General features: G+C 40.9%; 1 protein-coding gene across 1 annotated transcript in view; it reads left to right on the top strand.

The window, feature by feature from the left end:
* The window catches only part of b3glcta (beta 3-glucosyltransferase a), a 141305-nt gene extending 126892 nt beyond the window's left edge, over positions 1-14413 (top strand). Inside the window, exons 12-13 of the mRNA XM_087988554.1 lie at positions 6992-7136; positions 13922-14413. Of these exons, the coding sequence (XP_087844680.1) occupies positions 6992-7136; positions 13922-14095 (319 nt within the window). The 3' untranslated portion in view covers positions 14096-14413. The remainder of the gene's footprint in view (positions 1-6991; positions 7137-13921) is intronic.
* Positions 14414-20815: the final 6402 nt, after the last annotated feature.

Raw genomic sequence — 20815 nt, forward strand, 5'->3', positions numbered from 1 at the left:
ACCAGCTCTGAAAGCTATGGGCAGATTTTACTGAAATAGGCCTGTTTGTTATCTGAGATCATCACTTCTACATCCATAACTAATGATGCCCTCCCTCAAAATATCACTGCCAATCAGATGGCTGGTAGCTTTCCAGTCCCAAAGAGTGACCAGTCTGTTATCAAATTTGGGGAGGTGAGGGCCCAGTGGTGAATTATTAATCCAGAGACCCAGGTAACGTTCTGGAGAGCTGGGTTCAAATCCTGCCACGGCAGATGGTGGAACTTGAATTCAATAAAAATCTGAAATTAAAAGACTAATGATGACCAGAAATCCATTGTGATTGTTGGAAAAATCCATCTGGTTCATTAATGTCTTGTAGGGAGAGAAACTGCCTGTATGTGACTCCAGATCCACAGCAATGTGGTTGACTGTTAACTGCCCTCTGGGCAATTAGGGACTGGCAATAAATACTGGCCTAGATAGTGATGTCTTCATCCCACAAATGAATAAAAAAAAAGAATTATTTAAATATGAGAGACAAGCTGCTCTGGACTGTGTGAAATTCACCTATTCCTTAAAAGATGAGCACACACACCAAGTTTGCACTTTTAATATTATAGTATCCCCCCAGTGTGGAAACATGCCATTTGGCCCAACAAGTCCACACTAGCCTTCCAAAGACCATCCCACCCAGATCCATTCCCCAACATTTTCCCTGTAACCCTACATTTCCCATGTCTAATGCTCCTAACCTACACATCCCTGAACACTACAGGTGATTTAGCATTGCCAATCCATAAATCACACATCTTTGGACTGTGGGAGGAAGTCCACTCAGATTTGGGCCGAATATAAGAACTCCACACAGTCACCTGAGGCTGGAATTGAACCTGGGTCCCTGGCGCTGTGAGGCATCACTGCTAACTGCTGAGACACCGTGCCACCCCAACTGGAGCTGGATTTTGTTTTCAAATGTATGCATGTCATTCAAGGAGCAGACATGATGTTGTTCACAATCTCTACCCCTGGCTGCAGTGCCAGAAGAAATGTAATGATCTCACCAGGGTTGTCATGGTAAGATTCATCTCCAAAGCTCTTGATCTTGACCATTTACTTAAGCTTCATTCCTTCCCTCCCATACTTCCCATACTTTTATCATAGTCATCACAGGACATTTCACTAGTTATCACCTACTTGTACTCAGAATTGCAGTAGCTGCTATTTTCCTGGTAACCACCTTTCCCTCAGCTGTACTTTCGCTCTTTTTCCCAGCGTGAATACTACGGCACACTGCTTTTTAGATTGTCAGCATTTTTGATCAATACACATATTCTTCGATCAAGAGTAACAACAAATAAATAACTGACATTAACCAATAACCACAACTGGGACCAGTCTGTCATTAGCTGGAAGAAGATATATCGGACTTGTGAGGCTGGAGTGAAGCAACGGGAAGTGATGCTCTTGCTGTGCCTAAAGTTAGATCAGTCAGCGTGGAACCACAGGGGAGGTCCCATTTAATTGAACATTAGAACAGAGGTCACCTGAATTGGAAATCACAGAAAAATGCATGCATTTGTTGTTCATTGTGAAGAAAAACAAAAACAGTTTAATCAACTGAAGTGCTACCTTCAAGCTTTCAGTGAGCTTTGTTTTTTTAAAAAAATAATTTCTTTAATAGTTCACTCTGAGCCTGAAGCTCAATGCTGGTTATGTAAGTGTCCATGTAATTAATGTCTGCACTCCTTCATGTGCTTCCCACTGGGTAACAGCGTGACACTTACTGGGCTTTCAAATATGTGATTTCCGGATGACTTCAATTCCAATCAGTTTTCATTTGAACAGATGTAGTTTGGAAACAGACCTCAACAAACAGACCAAGGACATCAATTCTCCATTTCTCTACTTTCACAAAGCAGGAAGAATTTCACACAGCTGACAAGGCTTTGGCAATGGCAGGCTGAATTTTAACACACAGGAGTGTGACCCAATAGGGATTAGAACTGGGAAAATGACAGAAAACTGGTGCAATCGCTGAATTCTGCATTTAACTGCAACATGTTAGGCTGTGTTCAAGTTGTGAGTTTCAATCTTTAGTCAGTCATACCAGTGATATGAACATGGCTGTTGTATTTTAAATATGGACCCATTGTTTTCTGACCTTCATGAAATTCACCTGTGAAAGCAAGGCAAGAATACAGTGCCAATTAAAGGGGTTAAAGACATGATCATGAAATATGCTGCTCTCTTCTGAAACTTCATGTCTGTAGCTCAGCAGGCTCCACATCTTGAATGGTCATCTGATGTTGACAGACATTAGCAGCTTCCAGAGACAAAACCTGCTGCCAAATGGAGCCAAGCTTTACCTAGGCTTGTCAGAATTATCACTGCCCTCATGTACTTATCCAGCTCATTCCAGGGCCCTGCTGAACACAGTTGCAGGTTCCCGCAGTCAGTACATGACAGATGTAGAGGAAAGGTGACTGATGCTTGTTCATCATGGCTCACTTCCCAGATGTGAAAGGAGCCACTGACTGCACATTTTTAAAACATTCAGTCACAGGATGCAGGCATTGCTGGCTAGAGAAATATTTGTTGCCTGTAGTTATTGAAAAGATGATGGACAGTTGCCTTCTTGAGCTACCCAAAGTCTGTGGGTTGTATGTACACTCATATTGCTGTTAGGAAAGGAGTTACAAACTTTCACTCAGTGAGTTGCATAGGGGGGTACTTGCAGGTATCTACTGCCTGTATCCTTCTATTTGATAGATCGGTGACACAAACATGGCAGTGAAGGTGCTTTCACTTCAACCATGAGTGTTCGTCACCTGCAAGGCTTCCTCTTATGGGTTTGCAAGTAGACAAGACTTTTAAAGTACAACATTTCTGCTCAATTGCCTAATGCTTTTGTCCTGTGACAGTCGACTCTCCTGATCGCTTTGCGTCTCAAACTGTTACCGACTGGCAGCCTACATAAAGTGACAATCCAATTCAAAGATCTGACTGACACCTACTGTACCCACACATAGACCATTCATGAGACGTTAATGGACTGGACATTCCAGTCTATTAACGTCTCATTCACTTTCCAGTGAAAGAGAAAGATAATGCATCAAGGACACTCTCATTGAAGTACATCAGCATTCACATTACTGATTGGCTTTCCTTCGTTTGTTCAGAATGCAACAGCTTATTTGTCAGGCTGCATCATAGAGCAATTTATTATGCTTTGTCCACAACATCTTAATAATGAAGCTAAGCAGTAGCAGAACAAAAACCAAAAGGAAATAAACTTTGCACGCCAGATCCCACCAGCCGGTGGGCCACCTGCCCTCGGTGTCCAAAAATCTGGAAGCCAAGAATTGGCCTGTTCAATCACATGAGAACCGATTGGCAGAAATTCACCACCAGGACTGGATGGAAAAAGTGAGCACTGCAGATGCTGGAGATCAGAGCTGAAAATGTGTTGCTGGAAAAGCACAGCAGGTCAGGCAGCATCCAAGGAACAGGAGAATTGACGTTTCGGAGGAAGGGCTCATGCCCGAAACGTCGATTCTCCTGTTCCTTGGATGCTGCCTGACCTGCTGTGCTTTTCCAGCAACACATTTTCAACCAGGACTGGATAGCCTCTTTGACTCTATCTGAAAGCAAGCATAGTGTGCTAGCCAATGTATTGTATGTGGCTTGCTAGTGCTCCAGAACTATCATGGTGAATAAGGTTCAGACCCTATTTACAAGGTTATTGATTGCAATTGTACAGTACATGGAATTGTAGGAATCCCAATGTGTATACTGACGAGTGAAAGTAGATTTGTGACAGACAGTAGAATATACCTTCAGCCAAAAAGGCACACCACATTACTTATTTGTGAAATAGGTGGTGTATGAATTGATGGTGTGATTCCAGGTATGTGGGCCGTACTTTCCATGGATTGCCGGGTGGTATCTGTTCAGCAACAAGCAAAGTAATCTCCATACTCAACCAGCTGAAGCTTGAAAAACCCACAGCCCATTTGCAAATGTGAGATGATTCTGTAACTGGACAGCATTTACTGGAAAATCCTGAATGTATGATAAACTACACTGACAACCAATTTAGAATTGTCAACCATGCCCACTTATGGTGCACCTGTGCATACTGAAAACTGCATATTAATATGCCGAGCCTATTCCTTGCAGGCAGAAAGAATGTGTACATGCATTGCGCCTGTTTTGACTCAGCAAAGTAGGGGACACCCGTTTCCCGGTTCATTTCTCAGGGCAGCACTAGTCAGAGTCAGCCTGCCTGGTTTAAAATTTAGCAAAGCCTGTTAGTTAATTGTCAACGGGTATTAATGGATATATGCACCATGGCAGCACCTCTACCAATCAGAATCCCTTTTGCAATCATTCGGTATTCTCTTCTCATGTGGTATTAATGTTGGCTTTCCTTTGAGAAATTCTTGCAAATTGTCAGCAAAATATTTATTTTCTCAGCAATGCACTGATCAATATCTTATATATTTGCATGTTAATGGTCAATATTGTAACATTTAACTTTTTGTAGACAGAAACATTCTAAATTTGCATTAAAATTATTTGTTTCAGGTAAAACTAATACTTACAATAGTAAAGAGAAAGTAAATAGCCTATCTTGGCCAGAAAAGTGAACAAAACATTGCAGGAGAAAATACGAATTCAAAACAACAAAAATCATATCCCAAATGGCGACTTGGAGAATAGAAAACAAGTAATGTAGAATTTCAATGATTGTTATTTAAAAAGCCAGGCTAGTCAATAATAACAATGCAGTATTTAAAAAAGCAAACCAAATTGACAATGAGACTGACGGCCATTTTTCTGTAGTGGAATTCATAATCAAGGAGATGGCAGCTTAATACTTTAAAAAAGGAATAAAATAAAAACAATACTGCTTTAAGTAATGCCATATGCATAACTATATCAGATTTTTTTTACCTCGTAACTACAACTAACATGTGCATAATCACGTTATTTGGTGTGCAGTATGCTGAAAACAGAATGAGGACTTTTCAAAACTGAAATCTGATCAGTGTGGAAATTAAGAGAAGATAGTTAAGGAAATTAAGTTTTCAACTCCCTAAGTTGGCAAGAATAATGTCAAACATGATGAATGAATTGGGTACAAGTTCAAAGATCAGATTTTTGCCATCAGGATAATCTTCTAGAGTTATTGGTGCTCTCCTTGAATGGCATCCACGGAATGCGGGTGTTGCTGGCTGAGTCAGCATTTCTAGCCTGTCCCTAGTTGCCCTCACTAATGGCATTGTGGGTCAACCTAAATAAAATGAACTGCAGTGGTTCAAGAAGACAGTTCTCCACCACCTTGGTTTGTTACAGTTCTTTCAAGGTACTTTGTAAATAACGTTAGTTTTGCTTGTTGTCAGTATAGGATATTTCAAGTTCATTAGCTGCTGTTTTAGAGCGTTGGTGGGTTTGTGGGCTACCATGATGCCAAGGCGTCTGAGTAGTCTGGCAGTCATTTCCAAGATGTCTTTGATGTAGGGGAGATTAGATTTTCTGGACGTGTTTTGTCTGCTTGTTGTCTGCATCCCAACACTCTCAAATGCAGCTGCATTCGAACGTTATTTCAGGGAGCCACCGCACAATGCAGCACAGAGGAACTACGCAGCGCAGAGGCAAATCACCTGTACAGTGTATTCAAAAAGAACAGGTACCCAATCAACACAGTCAGCTGATTTCTCAGCAACAAACCCCAACAAGCAGAAAAAGAACAGGAAATAACATCACCACAGGAAATGACATCACAAACCCAAGGAAAACTAAACACGTAAATAGAAAGCAGACTATGCCACCAGTACTTCACGAACATCTGAAAACGAACCTTCCAGCTCAGCGAGCAAACCTACATCCAGAAGCTCAACCTGAGCTACAAATCTTCTCAAAGCTCGCTAACTGAGTACCATTACAAGACTAATGGTGCATAATGGTTAATATGATAAATTAACTTGAATGCCACTCAATTTTGCTACTGAAATCAAGCGATATTAATTTCTTTCTCTAGAAATTGGGAAGAACGGTGGCTCAGTGGTTAGCACTGCTACCTCACAGCGCCAGGGACCCAGGTTTGGTTCCTGCCTCAGACGACTGTGTGGAGTTTGGACCTTTTCCCTGTGTCTGCGTGGGTTTTCTCCGGGTGCTCCAGTTTCCTCCCACAGTCCAAAGATGTGCAGATCAGGTGAATTAGCCATGCTAAATTGCCCATAGTGTTAGGTGCATAGTGTCAGAGGTAAATATAGGGTATAGGAATGGGTCTGGTTGGGTTACTCTTTGGAGGGTTGATGTGGACCTGTTGGGCCAAAGGGCCTGTTTCCATACTGTTGAAAATCTAATCTAAATTGTCGTCAACTTTTCCATTGAAATAATCGCCAATATGGATTTTAGAATCATGATAGGCTGGAACTTTTGTCCTTGGAGCTTCGAAGGCTGAAGGGTGATCTTACACAGGTTTATAAAATCGTGAGGGGGTTGAAAAGGGTGAATAGCCAAGGTCTTTTTCCCAGGGTAGGGGAGTCCAAAACCTGAGGGCATAGGTTTAAAGTGAGCGGGGAAAAATTAAAAGGGTCCTGAAGCGCAACTTTTTCACACAGAAGGTGGTGTGTGTATATGGAATTGACTGCCAGAGGAAATGGTAGAGGCAAGTACGGTTACAACATTTCAAAGACATTTGGACAGGTACATGGATAGGAAAGGTTTAGAGGGATGTGGGCCAAATGCTGGCAAATGGGACTGGTTCCGTTTCAGAAACCTGGTCAGCATGGACAAGTTGGACCAAAAGGTCTGTTTCTGTGCTGTTTGACCCTGTTGCATCCAGAAACACCTAAATTCACAAACAGGCTTCAGAATATGCAAGATCAAGACTTTTTGAATGATATCAACTAGCCAGATTTGCACTCATTTTAAAATTAATCTAATATATTGTTTTCTTATTCCCATTTTTATCTCTATTCTCTTGCTTTATTTTCTATAGAATTGTCTTTAGTAGAGAAGCAGTGAAACAGTTACTTGCAAGTGGATGCAGTTGTTACAGTAATGATGCGCCTGATGACATGGTTCTAGGAATGTGCTTCAACAGCCTTGGTATCCCAGTAACACACAGTCCTCTTTTCCACCAGGTAATCCTCCCTTTCACATCATTCGCTGTCAGTACAAAAACAATCGTTTGCAACCTATAACTGAGTGACTATTTCATTACTTGTAAATATAGTGGATGTTCTTCCCGCGTATTTAAAAATAGGGATTACTGCAAATGCCAGTCAGTACATGAAAAGAGAAATGTTAGCATTGCCATTTCAGATGACAGATGATTTCTATTCAAAATGCTAACCCTTTATTCTCAGATGCTGACAGACTATATGTTCACTTCCAACAATTTGTTTTCCTTTTCACTATATGTTCAGTGCTTTTAGTCTGTTCAGTGCTTTTAATTAGGTTTTAGCGATTAAAAATTATGCACTATTTTGCAAATGAATTCAATGTTAATGTTAATTTTTTTGTCAAATATAGTGGACCCTTGAGCATTATTAGATGGTCACATGTTATCTGGCTGACCACTCTCTACTGATATGGGTTTTCAAAAGGACTTTAGTACCAAACGCACTATGACTCCTTTCCTAATCAAAAATCAGACAATTGCTGAAAATAAAGAGGGAGTGCGTTCCGTTTCAGCAGTTGTATGTTTGTTCCACAATTCTATCTCACTTGTAATAAATAGGTTTAAAGTGAGGTGGTGAAAATTTAAAGGAAATATGCAAGACATGTTGTTTATGCAGAGAATAGTCAATGCCTGGAACATGCTGCCAGGAGGGGTGGTAAAAGCACATACAATAGTAACGTTTGAGAGGCATTTAGACACATGAACAGACAAGCTACAGAGGGATATGGACCATATGCAGACAGATGGAATTAGTTTAGAACAGCAATGTGGCCAGCATGTTTGTGGTGGGCTGAAGGGCCTGTTTCTGTGCTGTACTGTTCTATTTTCTTAAATAAAGCCACCTACATTTTTTTTCAGGTTTATGACTTAAAATGATATTCTTTTACCCTTAAATCCTGTGACCCAAACATAGACATCACTTTGGATCTAAACTCTTAACAACTCCTCTTCCTAAAGCATAAATTTCTATAGGAGACAACTGGCTCATTCTGATCCCATGCTAACTCTGCCTGATCAGATCACACTTTTGTTTTTTTTTTTAAGCTGTTGTCAAACATTTTCCCAAAATTGAGTTGAAGCATAAGGGTGAATTCCCTTTTTTTCAGGATGGATATCATATTTCCTGCTTTCTAATCCATGTTCCTCAATTTCAATGAGTTTTGAAAGATATCGTTGAAGGGATCTGTGATCACTTCAGCTAATTCCAATGTGCTCCTGGACTGAAATTGTCAGTCTCTTTTAACTTCAGCTCCATCAACCATCTATTATGCTTTGAAGTCTTCCTACGCCCACATATTTCTTTCTCAAATCAGTTGCTCCTCTTTCAACAATAAAAAGTCAAAATATTTATTTCAAATACCACGGTTTATCTACTTTTAGATATCGATTCCTCAGTGCCAGTGAAACCAATTCAATTTCTCTTTATGCTCTTTCTCCTAATGTACTTGGTTTACAATGCAGAATGATGCCATCAGCGTGGGTTCAATTCCCACACCTGCTGAGGTTAACATGGAGGATTCTCTTTCTCAACCTCTCACCTCATCGGAGATGTAGTGACCCTCCAGTTAAACCACCACTAGAAAAAAAGAGCATACCTATGATCTGGGATAACTATAGAGACTTTATATTTTTACTTAAAGAATTCCTTGCCATTATCCATTAGATTTTCTACTTACATTCGGTGTTTATGTCATTTCCTGGATGTCCCTCTAACTGATTTTGTAAGTCTCCCCGTTTATTCTTTCACTGTACATTTCAAAATTTTAATGTACCTTTTTTTTCTTAATTACACCTTTATGATTCTTTTTGGGCTCTCAGATATATTACTGAAATGAGAATAGAAGAGAAATTAATAAAATAAATTTATAACACAGATTCCAATGATCCAATATATCAGTTAGTTAGACACAAATTCAATACTCCCCTTGTGGTTTTGCTTACTGACTATTGGGAAAATATTTTGAAATAGTACAGTAAACTCTTATAAATGCAGATGGTCTCCATCGCAAGTCTAGTCTATGCCAGGAAGAATAAATTCCATCAAGACTGCAAATGGTGTGTTGACACCCACCAGTTGTTAGGATTATCCACAGTAGTACATTATCTCCATTTCAACCTCTAGTGGCCTGTAAAATATTTCTACACTAACATTTATCCCTTTTCTACCCCTGTGTCTACATTCAAACATTTTGCACCAATTTCCACTTTTATGGTAGCTTTATTTGGAAAAAGCGAGCGACCCATGTGCAGATTTTTTTTTCTAGAGAATTAAATTGGATATTTTGGACTTACAGTATTTTCAAAGGTTTATATTCTCTTTAAAATAAATAGTTCCATGCTGACAATAATGGTCATTTTAAGACCGACACGTCCTCTTCCGATTCACCGTAATGGGGGGAGATCTCTCACCTCTCTGTACAGTGAAACGAGCAGTTCCTAATTTATATTCAAGAGTGTTACATGCAATTTTGAATATTTACCAACTTTTACTAATAGTAATCAACTTATTGTCCGATTGGCCATCATAACGGATTCAGAATTCCCGTTACTTCCCCTCACACAACTTCAGCCATTGCTACCTATTTAAGACTAAATATGCCTATCAAAATACATTTTCAATGCCATTCACTATTCTTTCAACAACAGAAGTAAGAACTAAATATTCTGGGTGCACAAATCAATATATAATGCGCATTTTAAGCTATCTTTCAAGACTGTGGGTATAATGTGTAATGGAAGAGTTCAGTTAGAAACGAAAACATTTGATTGAGAATATCCAACTGATCTCCCGAGGCAGTGGATAGAATGTGTAATGGAAGAGTTCAGTTAGAAACCAAAACTTTTGATTCAGAATATCTAACTTATCTCCCTGATATCAAGTTGTGACTTTGCCACTCACCCTGGTGAAACAATATAAACAGTTGCATATTCTATCCCCCAGGACCTCCTCAGATGTTACAGACACAACAGAGATTGGCTGTTTACTTTCTGTAGAGATTTTTCAGACCTGTCCCCCAATTGAAATGGAAAATGATACTTGCTTATGATTCTTTCTGCTTTACCATGTATGAGAGTAGCTTTAATAGTTAAACTCTTAAGTTAAGCAAGCAGAAATAACCAATAATAAAAAGAAGCATTAGTGGTCCGTCTTCTTGACCTCAAGGTTCCATGGAAAAAACAACTTAACCTTTATCGATATTAAAAGTCACTTCAACCTCAGATCATATTTTCTTTTATAAGCATGTACAACCTTCTTAGCTGTACAAAAAACATAAAAGGAGTTGTGTTTCATGATCGCACAAAGATCTGAATGAATAGTTTATGCATATTACCTGAACCTTGATTATCCAAACGAGATGGGCGGGCACTATTTCATTTGGATAATCGATTATTCGATTAAATGCCTTTCCTCTTAGGCTCAGATTTCTTAAAGTCTGCTCCCTATCTAGGAGACTGCAGCAGCACACAGCGTGCGAGGCCCCGCCCCCAACACCACTCCTACCCCCCTGTTCAACCCCGCAGCCCCACCTCTCAACCCGTCCAACAGCCCCCTGTCCCCAGAACGCCATCCAACACTGCTCCCCGCTCCCAGAACCCCATCCAACCCCACCCCCCAACTCTGCCCCCTAACTGCCCCCAATCCTATCCCCTGATCCCCAGCCCCATCCAACACCACCCCACCACCTCTCCAGGGCATCCGGAGTGTACACCAACAACAAGACTGCTGCAGCGTACGCACGCACCTTTTTACTGCTACTGTTTGACAGGCTCCGTGTCTGCCCTGTGCAGGACAATGTTGGAGAGATTATCTGGGGAAGGGTGGTTTAGGGTAAGTGTGGGAAGAGAGAGAGGGCAAGCAGACAGTCATTTGGAGACAGTGCCTGTTTAATCATTGTCACAAAAGACGCGATCACTGTTGGAAACACGTCTTTGATGTAATGTTTCTATCGGGACCTCGAGATTTCTTTTGGATAATCCGATTTTTGGATCATTGATATTCAGATGATCGAGGTTCCTCTGTACGTTGAGAAGCAAATCTAAATGCTATCCCCAAAAGTGGGTGGGTGGTTGCATTGCTATAATGTCACTGAACTAGTAAGCTAGGTAAATGTCTGGGGCGGGGTGGGGGGGTGGTGGGGTTAGTGGGGTGTGTGGTTTGAATCCTGCCATGGCAACTGGTGATGTTTGATCAATAAGAATCTGGAATGACCATATAACCACTGTCACTCGTTGTAAATACCCATCTTGTTTACTAATGTCCTATAGGGAAGGAAATCTGCTGTCCTTTCCTGATCTGGCATACATGTAACTTCAGACCTGATGTGGTTGACTCTTAACAGCCCTCTGACCAATTAGAGATGGGCAGTAAATGCACATCCTGTGAACAAATACAAAGGTTAGACTTACTTAATGATATAACTGTTCATCATGACATTGCATAACATTGGGCTGCAGTAAGCTTCTAGATAATAACAGCCAAAGGTATGAAAGGCATTCCAAAACTAACGATTTGTAATTATAAAGCACTTTTAACATGGTAAAATATTGCAGCGCTCAGAAGAGAATTATCAAACAAAATTTGACAGAGCTAAGTAAAGAAATTCTAAGATAACTGAGAGGCAGATTTTAAGGAATGCTATTAAATCTTTTTTTTCCCATTTTGATTTAATGTCTTTCCAAAAGATGGTACCTGTTATTGTAGCACTCTCCCAGTTGTGCAGTGTATTATCAGGCTGGATTATATGCTCAATTTATGAAGCAAAAGAGTTCCACCACTGAGCAAGGCTGAATTTATTATCAAATTTACGTTTTAAAATCCTCTTATATTTTCCGGAATAGAATATTTTTGCCAAGTATTTGTTAATTCTCAAACACAAAATAATAAGACCATAAGACATAGAAACAGAACGAGGCCATTAAGCCCATCAAGTCTGCTCTAACATTCAATGTGATGATGGCTGATTTGATAATCCTCAACACTTTTCTCCCTTTTCCCCATAGCTCTTGACTCCCTTACTGATTAAAAATCTATTCATTCAAGTCCTGTGTTGATTCCAGGTTCCCCAGTATTATTTCCCGAGTCTTGATCTCTAAGGGTCTATGTTGTTGCCATGTCTCTGAGAGACAACAGTACATACATAGTTGGAGATACAGCTGAGAGACTTAGACCTCTATAAAACTGCAATTAATTTATTAAGTACTTAAACAAATAACACACACTTTTAACTCCTGGAGATATCTCAATCACTGTCTTTCACTATCCTGATTTCTGTAACTAAATCCAGACATTATTATCTGGGAGATTTTGCAGCTGGCCAGACTGGAATTCTGCTTGATGTCTTCAGCATGCCTCCTGCAACATTAATCTTCAAAGTTTTGCTGCACCAAGGGCTTTCTGTGCCTTATTTGGAATTACCTGTGCACGTGACCAATCCTGAATACTTTGGTCAAAAGTATGCCTTATTGGACTAATCCATGCACGTGAGCAATCCTGAATATTTTGTCCAAATGTATGCCTTATCTGGCAAAGTCAGCAGTTACTGATTTCCTGCAGTTTTAACTCTTAGCAGACTTGATTGACTCAGCATAATTTCACTCACATAACGGCCCATTATCAGTTCCTGTTATCTTCAACCTGATCCAACAAAGTTCACTGTTGCCTCATTTCTTATTTATATATTTATAGAGGTTCTTGCTGTCCATCATGATTTTACTTGCAAATTTATCTCAAAGTTTATCTTTTCCCATTTCTTTTGGCTTTTTTGTTGGATTTTAAAGCTTTCCCAATCACTAATAATTGCCACATGGTACATTGTTTTTCTTTCAAGTTGATGTCAGCCTTAACTAATTTGGTTAATCGTGGCTGTCGTATCTCCTTCCAGAAACCTTCATTCTCACTGAGATATAGCTTTGCTGTGAGCTATGACTTATTTTCTTCAATACCTGCCATTTTTCCTCAACTGCTATAGTATGAAATGTTCCAGACGGCTTTCAATCTGGCATCTTTGTGCATGTAAACAGGTGTCACTGGACACATGAAGTTGCTATTTGAATCTAAGGAAGTTGAGAGGAAGTCTTCCAGAAATTGCTTAGAGACAATAGCTGTTTTAGTTTCTCAGCTGTCAGATCCTCAAAAGGGCTTCTCAGAAAAAGTGGCAGCGATTGAGCTGGGTGACTTATCTTTTCAAAGGGCATAATGAACCTGATCTCCAAACAATATCAAAACATCAAAACTCCTAAGAGCCATAATACCAGACTTGTGACTTGCAGTAAGTCGCAGAAGTTCCACATCTGCCAACTTCAGTTGTTTACTTAGCTTAAGACCTGTGGCTTTCAATAAGTGGTTTTGAAAAAAAAAGCATCTTACTGTGTCCTTTCAGTGATCTTCTAACAACAGGTCCCGGTATCTCCTCAGTATGTCAAATAAACCAATTATCCAAATCTCCTTTAGACACAAGTCCTCAAGAAATATTAATAGTGGAAATGCTCAATAACACTGTTCACTTGCAGCATTTTTTTCAGCAAATTCTGGAGATGTAAAACAGTTCTGGGAATGAAGTAAGTAACATAACAATAAAATGATGCTTCCTTAAAAACAATAAGCATTGTAAAATCTGAAGTTAGAACTTTTCAAAGGCTGATGGAATAGCTATTAAAAATTTGACAAACCAAGCAAATTAGAATTATCTGGTAATTATGAACAGGAAAGCAATATCTAACATCACCATTGCATTTATTTTCTAGGCACGACCAATGGACTATCCAAAAGATTATCTTGCACATCAGGTTCCAATTTCATTCCATAAGCACTGGAATATTGATCCAATTGAAATCTATCAAACTTGGTTGGCTAAAGAAGATGATCCTGTATCACACCAAATAATAAAGGAGCCAAAAAATGAAAGGGAAGATTTATGAATGCCTTAATAATGAAAATACATTTATAATATATAGGTAAATAGTTCATTTAGTTTTCACGAAGAAGGTATTCAACTAGCATTGCGGTTTTTGAAACACCTTCCAAAGCTGTATTCGTATTAATAACTTTGCTTAATACTTTTTATATTACAAAGTAAAATGCTGAATTATATTTGTAATTCCCTTGGACAGTATTTGACAAGTATTTCTGGAAAGTATGTGCACTTTTTCTTTTCTGTTAATGTTAAAAATAATTATCTAATTTTGTAAAAATAAATTCCTATCTGTATATCTATATAAATAACTTATTTTATTATACCCAAACTGCCATTTGCTACTTCAATTTGCCACTGTGATAATGAAAATTACTGGGGGAAAGCTTATTCTCTGTCAACAAGATCAGACTGGCTATCCATTTTACACCATGGGTGCACAGACAGTGTACATCACTGAAAGAGGCCAATCGCTCCATTGTGTTTGTGTTGCCCAGAAAAGAGCCATCCAGTCTGATGCTATTTCCCACTGTTAGTCATCTACCGATTACAGCATTCTACTTGTATATCCTGTTTTTTCTTAGATCAGTAAGGGTTTCTGTTTGTACAATCTTTTCTAGCTGTGAGTTTGAGACTTCTGCCACCCGACTCTGAGTGAAAAGAATTCTTCTCAATTCCCTCTAATCCTTATGACAATCACTTGCGTTTACCGTTCTCTAGTTATTGATCTTTCTGCTAAAGGAAATAAACCCTTTCTTCAATTTGCTCCAAACTCCTCACAATTCTACACTTCATTACCCTCACCCTCATCTGTTCCAAAGTAAAGCATCGCCCCCCCCCCCAACCCCTTCCCCACCCCACCCCAATTAAACTTCCCTCACAGCTAAAATTCTCCATACCTGACCACATTTTCATAAATTTGCTTTGTCCTCTCCAATACAATCATATCCTTCCCTGGAACAAGGTGACTAATGCTTCTTGTTGTGCGATTCTAGTGCAACCACTAGAATTGCATTCTGTGGTTCAGCTAATGAAGGATTTTGTCCCATTTGCCTTTTTAGTTGCTTTACATATCTGTCTGTTAGCTTCAGAGATCTACACTTCCCAATATCTTACTATTTTGTATTTTGTTGTCTTATTTGCTCTTCCTAAAACCACCTTGGATTAAGTTCAATTCACAGTTTTATTGCCAACCTGATTTGCATGCAGACCAAACTTTTTCTTCATTACCATCAATCATGCACTCATTTCTATATCATCTTCAAACATCTTTTAATCATTGGTTGTACAACTGGGCATATTACTAAGTCTTACGGAACACCTCTGGCAACAACCTTCTTGTCACAAAAACACATCAGCTTTGCTTCCTATCACTATGCCATTTTTGCATTTGATATAATATTTTCCATTGGAGCTCATGGGCTGATACTTTTCTGATTTGCGGGCACATTACAAAACCTTTTCTTTTTTTAAATCAAGGTAGCAAGGATGATCAATCAAATTAATCAGACACGATTTTCCTTCAGTGAATCCGTGCAGATTAATATGCACCTTCTTATAAGTGGCAACTTGTTTTGTTCTTCAAAAGATTTTTCCAATAATTTGCCTGCCACCAAGGAGGACTGGCCTGTAATTACTCGATCTATCCCTTCTTCAGTTCTTAAACAGCTACATAACAGTGCTAGTTTATGCTTGACATCAATGGCGGGTAAAATTAGTAGCAAGGCTTAATAGTGATACACAATAAATGGTACAGAGCTGTGCAGATTATGAGAATGCTGTGAATTTGAGTCTGAAGACTTTGTTCAGGCCATTGAATTTTGTCCCATATTGTTGCTTGCTCTGTAATATCATATTCTGAGCTCAGGTATACTCATATTAGTGAATCTTCATTATGTTAGGAAGGGTGGCACCAGATGAAGAATGCATCCCAGGTGGACAAGAGAAGGTGAAAGGTGCAGAAATGGCTGTATTTTTTATTCATTCACAGGACATGAACATCCATCCCTAAATGGCCAGAGGGCAGTCAGGGAGTCAGCCACATTACTGTGGGTCTGGAGTCACATGTAGGCCAGACCAGGTGAGAATGTCAGATTTCCCTCCATGACGGGCATTAGTGAGCTAGATTGGTTTTTCCCACCAAATGGCAATTATTTCGTGATCATCAGTAGATTCTTAAATCTAGATATCTTTCAATGTATTCAAATTCCACTCAGATTTGAACCTGGGTCAGCAGAACATTAGGCAAGTCTCTGGATTAATAGTCTAGTGATAATACCACTAGGGCCATTGCCTCCTTGTGGATACTACTCTGTGTCAAGATGATTTACGTACTTCAGGACAAAGCAGCTTGCTTGCACCGCATCCACCATCTTCAACATTTATTCTGTCCTCCAATGCACAGTGGCAGTTCCAAAATGGTAAGTTAGTCAACAAAACAAGCATTTGGTAGGACCAAGCACCTCCATCCTATGGTCATTTCCTCCACCTGCATCTCCATGACACTTACTATGGAATGAGCTCCACAACACAAAAGGGTCCAGAAACAAGAAAAGCTAGTCTAGCTTTAAAACCTTGCTCTTGATGTTTTTTTTCTAATCCTTCCAGGTTAGGCAATGCCAGTATTTATTGCCTAACCCTACTAGCCCAAGTTGAGCTATTTTATTGAATAATTGTAGTTTGTTTGAGGCAGGTACACCTGTTGTGCTATTTGGTAGGAGAATTCCAGGATTTTGGCAAGTGACAGGAAAGAAGTATATTCCTGGGAATATGTCCAGGGAAGTTATTTGGTCTGAACTGAAAAATAAGAAAAGGATGGTCACCTTATTGGGATGTAGTATAGACCCCTCCAATAGTCAGCAGGATATTGAGATACAAATTTGTAAGGAAATCTCAGCTATCTGTAAGAATAATCGGACAGTTATGGTAGAGGATTTTAACTTTCTAAACATAGACTGGGACTGCCATAGTGTTAGGGGCTTGGATGGAGAGGAATTTAAGTGCGTACAAGAAACCTTTCTGATTCAGTATGTGGATATACCTACTAGGGAAGGTGCAAAACCTGACCTACTCTTGGGAACTGAAGAAGGGCAGGTGAGTGAGGTATCAGTGGGGGAGCACTTTGAGGCCAGCAACCATAAATCTATTAGTTTTAAAATTGTAATGGAGAAGGATAGATCGGATCTGAATGATAAAGTTCTAAATTGGAGGAAGGCCAATTTTGACTGTATGAGGCAAGAACTTTCAGAAGTTGATTGGGGATGAATGTACTCAGGTAAAGGGACGGCTGGTAAATGGGAAGCCTTCAAAAATAAAGTAAGTGTCTGCAGACAATATATTCCCGTTAGGTTGAAGAACGAGGCTATATGTGTAGGGATAATGAGAAAAATTGAGGTCAAGGGAAAATTTGTTCAAGAAAAAGAAGGAAGCATATGTCAGGTATAGACAGCAAGTTCGAGTGATTCCCTAGAAGGGTATAAAAGCAGTAGGAGTATACTTGAGTGAAATCAGGAAGGCAGAAGGTGGATATGAGATAGCTTTGGCAAATAGGGTTAAGGAGAATGCAAAGGGATTCTGCAAATACATTAAGGACAAAAGGGAAACGAGGGAGAGAATAGGGCCTCTTTAAGATCCCGAACTCAGCACCACCTTCCTAACCTGCAATCTTCTTCCTGACCTCTCCGCCCCCACCCCCACTCCGGCCTATCACCCCCTCACCTTAACCTCCTTCCACCTATTGCATTTCCAATGCCCCTCCCCCAAGTCCCTCCTCCCTACCTTTTATCTTAGCCTGCTTGGCACACTTTCCTCATTCCTGAAGAAGGGATCATGCCCGAAATGTCGATTCTCCTGCTCTTTGAATACTGCCTGACCTGCTGTGCTTTTCCAGCAACATATTTTCACCTCTTTAAGATCAGCAAGGTCACCTAGTATGGAATCACAGGAGATAGCGCAGATACTAAATGAGTATTTTGTATCAGTGTTTAATGTAGAGAAGGAATTGGAAGAAAGAAAACGTGAGGAAATAAGTAGCAACATCTTTAAAAACATCCATATTGCAGAGGAGGAGGTGCTGGACATCCTAAAAGGAATAAAAGTGGATAAATCCATGGGACCTGATGAGGTGTACTCTAGAACTCTGTGGGAAGCTAGGGAAGAGATTGCTAGACCCCTTGCTGAGAGATTTGTATCATTGATAGTCACAGCTGAGGTGCCAGAAGATTGGAGGTTGGCTAATATGATATGACAATTTAAGAAAGATGATAAGGAAAAGTCAAGAGAATTTGAGGCCGGTGAGCCTGATATCAATGGTGACCAAGTTATTGGAGGGGATACTGAGGGGCAGGATTTACATGGATTTGGAAAAGCAAGGACTGATTAGAGATAGTCAACATGGCTTTGTGCATGGGAAATCATGTCTCTTGTACTTGACTGAGCTTTTTGAAGAAATAACAGAGGATTGATGAGGGCAGAGCTGTGGACTTCAGTAAAGCGTTCGACAAGGTTCCTCATGGTAGACTGGTTAGCAAGGTTGGATCACTTGGAATAGAGGGAGAGCTAGCTTTCTGGATAAGAACTGGCTTGAAGGTAGAAGACAGAGGGTGGTGGTAGATGGTTGTTTTTCAGACTGGAGGCCTGAAAAGGATCAGTGCTGGGTCCACTGCTTTTCATCATTTATATAAATGATTTGGATGTGAATATGGGGAGATATAGTTAATAAATTTTCAGATGACACCAAAATTGGAGGTATAGTGGACAGTGAAGAAGGTTACCTCGGATTATAATGGGATCTTGATCAGCTGGGCTAAGGAGAGGCAGATGGAGTTTAATTTAGATAAATGTGATATGCTGCATTTTTCTGGTCTTTCTGGGAGGAAAATATGTCTGATAATGTGACTGAACTAACAACCCAGAAGCCCTGAGGAAAGCTTGGGCTCATGGGTTCAAATCCCACAGCTGTTAGGCATTTAAATTCAGTTAATAAATCTGGAACTAAAGTTAGTTTCAGAACTATGGTCGAGGATTGTTACAAATACCTATCTGGTTCATTAGTGCCCTTTAGTGAAGAAGATCTGCCATGCTCACCAGGTCGGGCCTACACCTGGCTCTAGAATCACTGCAACACAGTTCAATCTTAACAGCCCTCTGAAATGGCGAAGGAAGCTAATCATCAAGGGTAATTAAGGAACAGTTACATCCACATCAACATTCCATGCTGAGCATTTCCAGCAACTTCTGTTTTTGAAAATTAGAATTAGGTTTATTGTTACATTTACTCAAGGACAAAGTACTGAAGTACAGTGACGTGTACAATGTTTCCATGTCAGGCACCATCTTAGGTGCAAAGTACCTATGTACAATTCTTAGGTACCAAAATAAAGAGAGAAGCTAAAAGTTCTACATTTCCGTACTTCATGGTATACATTGGGAAGATAAAGAAATAAAGTTAAAAGACAAATGTTACAGTCATTCTATAGCCTGCAGTCTCAGTAGTCGCAGTTACAAAGCTGGATGGTCAACAGTCACAGGTCCAGTACAGAGCAATATAGCCAGCAGTCACAAGACCGGTACAGAGCGGGACAGCCAGCAGTCACAGGGCCATTACAGAGCGGGACAGCCAGCAGTCACAGGGCCAGTACAGAGCGGGACAGTCAGCAGTCACAGGGCCAGTACAGAGCGGGACAGTCAGCAGTCACAGGGCCAGTACAGAGCGGGACAGTCAGCAGTCACAGGGCCAGTACAGAGCGGGACAGTCAGCAGTCACAGTGCCATTACAGAGCGGGACAGTCGGCAGTCACAGGGCCATTACAGAGCGAGACAGCAGTCACAGTGCCATTACAGAGCGGGACAGCCAGCAGTCACAGTGCCATTACAGAGCGAGACAGCAGTCACAGTGCCATTACAAAGCGGGACAGCCAGCAGTCACAGGGCCAGTACAGAGCCGGACAGTCAGCAGTCACAGGGCCATTACAGAGCGAGACAGCAGTCACAGTGCCATTACAGAGCGGGACAGCCAGCAGTCACAGTGCCATTACAGAGCGGGACAGCCAGCAGTCACAGTGCCATTACAGAGTGAGACAGCCAGCAGTCACAGGGCCAGTACAGAGCGGGACAGTCAGCAGTCACAAGAGCGGGACAGTCAGCAGTCACAGTGCCATTACAGAGCGGGACAGCTAGCAGTCACAGTGCCATTACAGAGCGGGACAGCCAGCAGTCACAGTGCCATTACAGAGTGAGACAGTCAGCAGTCACAGTGCCATTACAGAGCGGGACAGCTAGCAGTCACAGGGCCATTACAGAGTGGGACAGCCAGCAGTCACAGGGCGATTACAGAGCGGGACAGTCAGCAGTCACAAGAGCGGGACAGTCAGCAGTCACAGTGCCATTACAGAGCGGGACAGCCAGCAGTCACAGTGCCATTACAGAGCGGGACAGCCAGCAGTCACAGTGCCATTACAGAGCGGGACAGTCAGCAGTCACAAGAGCGGGACAGCCAGCAGTCACAATGCCATTACAGAGCGGGACAGCCAGCAGTCACAAGAGCGGGACAGTCAGCAGTCACAGTGCCATTACAGAGCGGGACAGCCAGCAGTCACAGTGCCATTACAGAGCGGGACAGCCAGCAGTCACAAGAGCGGGACAGTCAGCAGTCACAGGGCCAGTACAGAGCGGGACAGCCAGCAGTCACAGGGCCATTACAGAGCGGGACAGTCAGCAGTCACAGGGC

The sequence above is a fragment of the Chiloscyllium plagiosum genome, unplaced genomic scaffold (assembly GCF_037043375.1).
Source record: "Chiloscyllium plagiosum isolate Xiang-an unplaced genomic scaffold, Cpla_swu_hap1 HiC_scaffold_6, whole genome shotgun sequence".
In the NCBI taxonomy this organism is placed as follows: Eukaryota; Metazoa; Chordata; class Chondrichthyes; order Orectolobiformes; family Hemiscylliidae; genus Chiloscyllium; species Chiloscyllium plagiosum.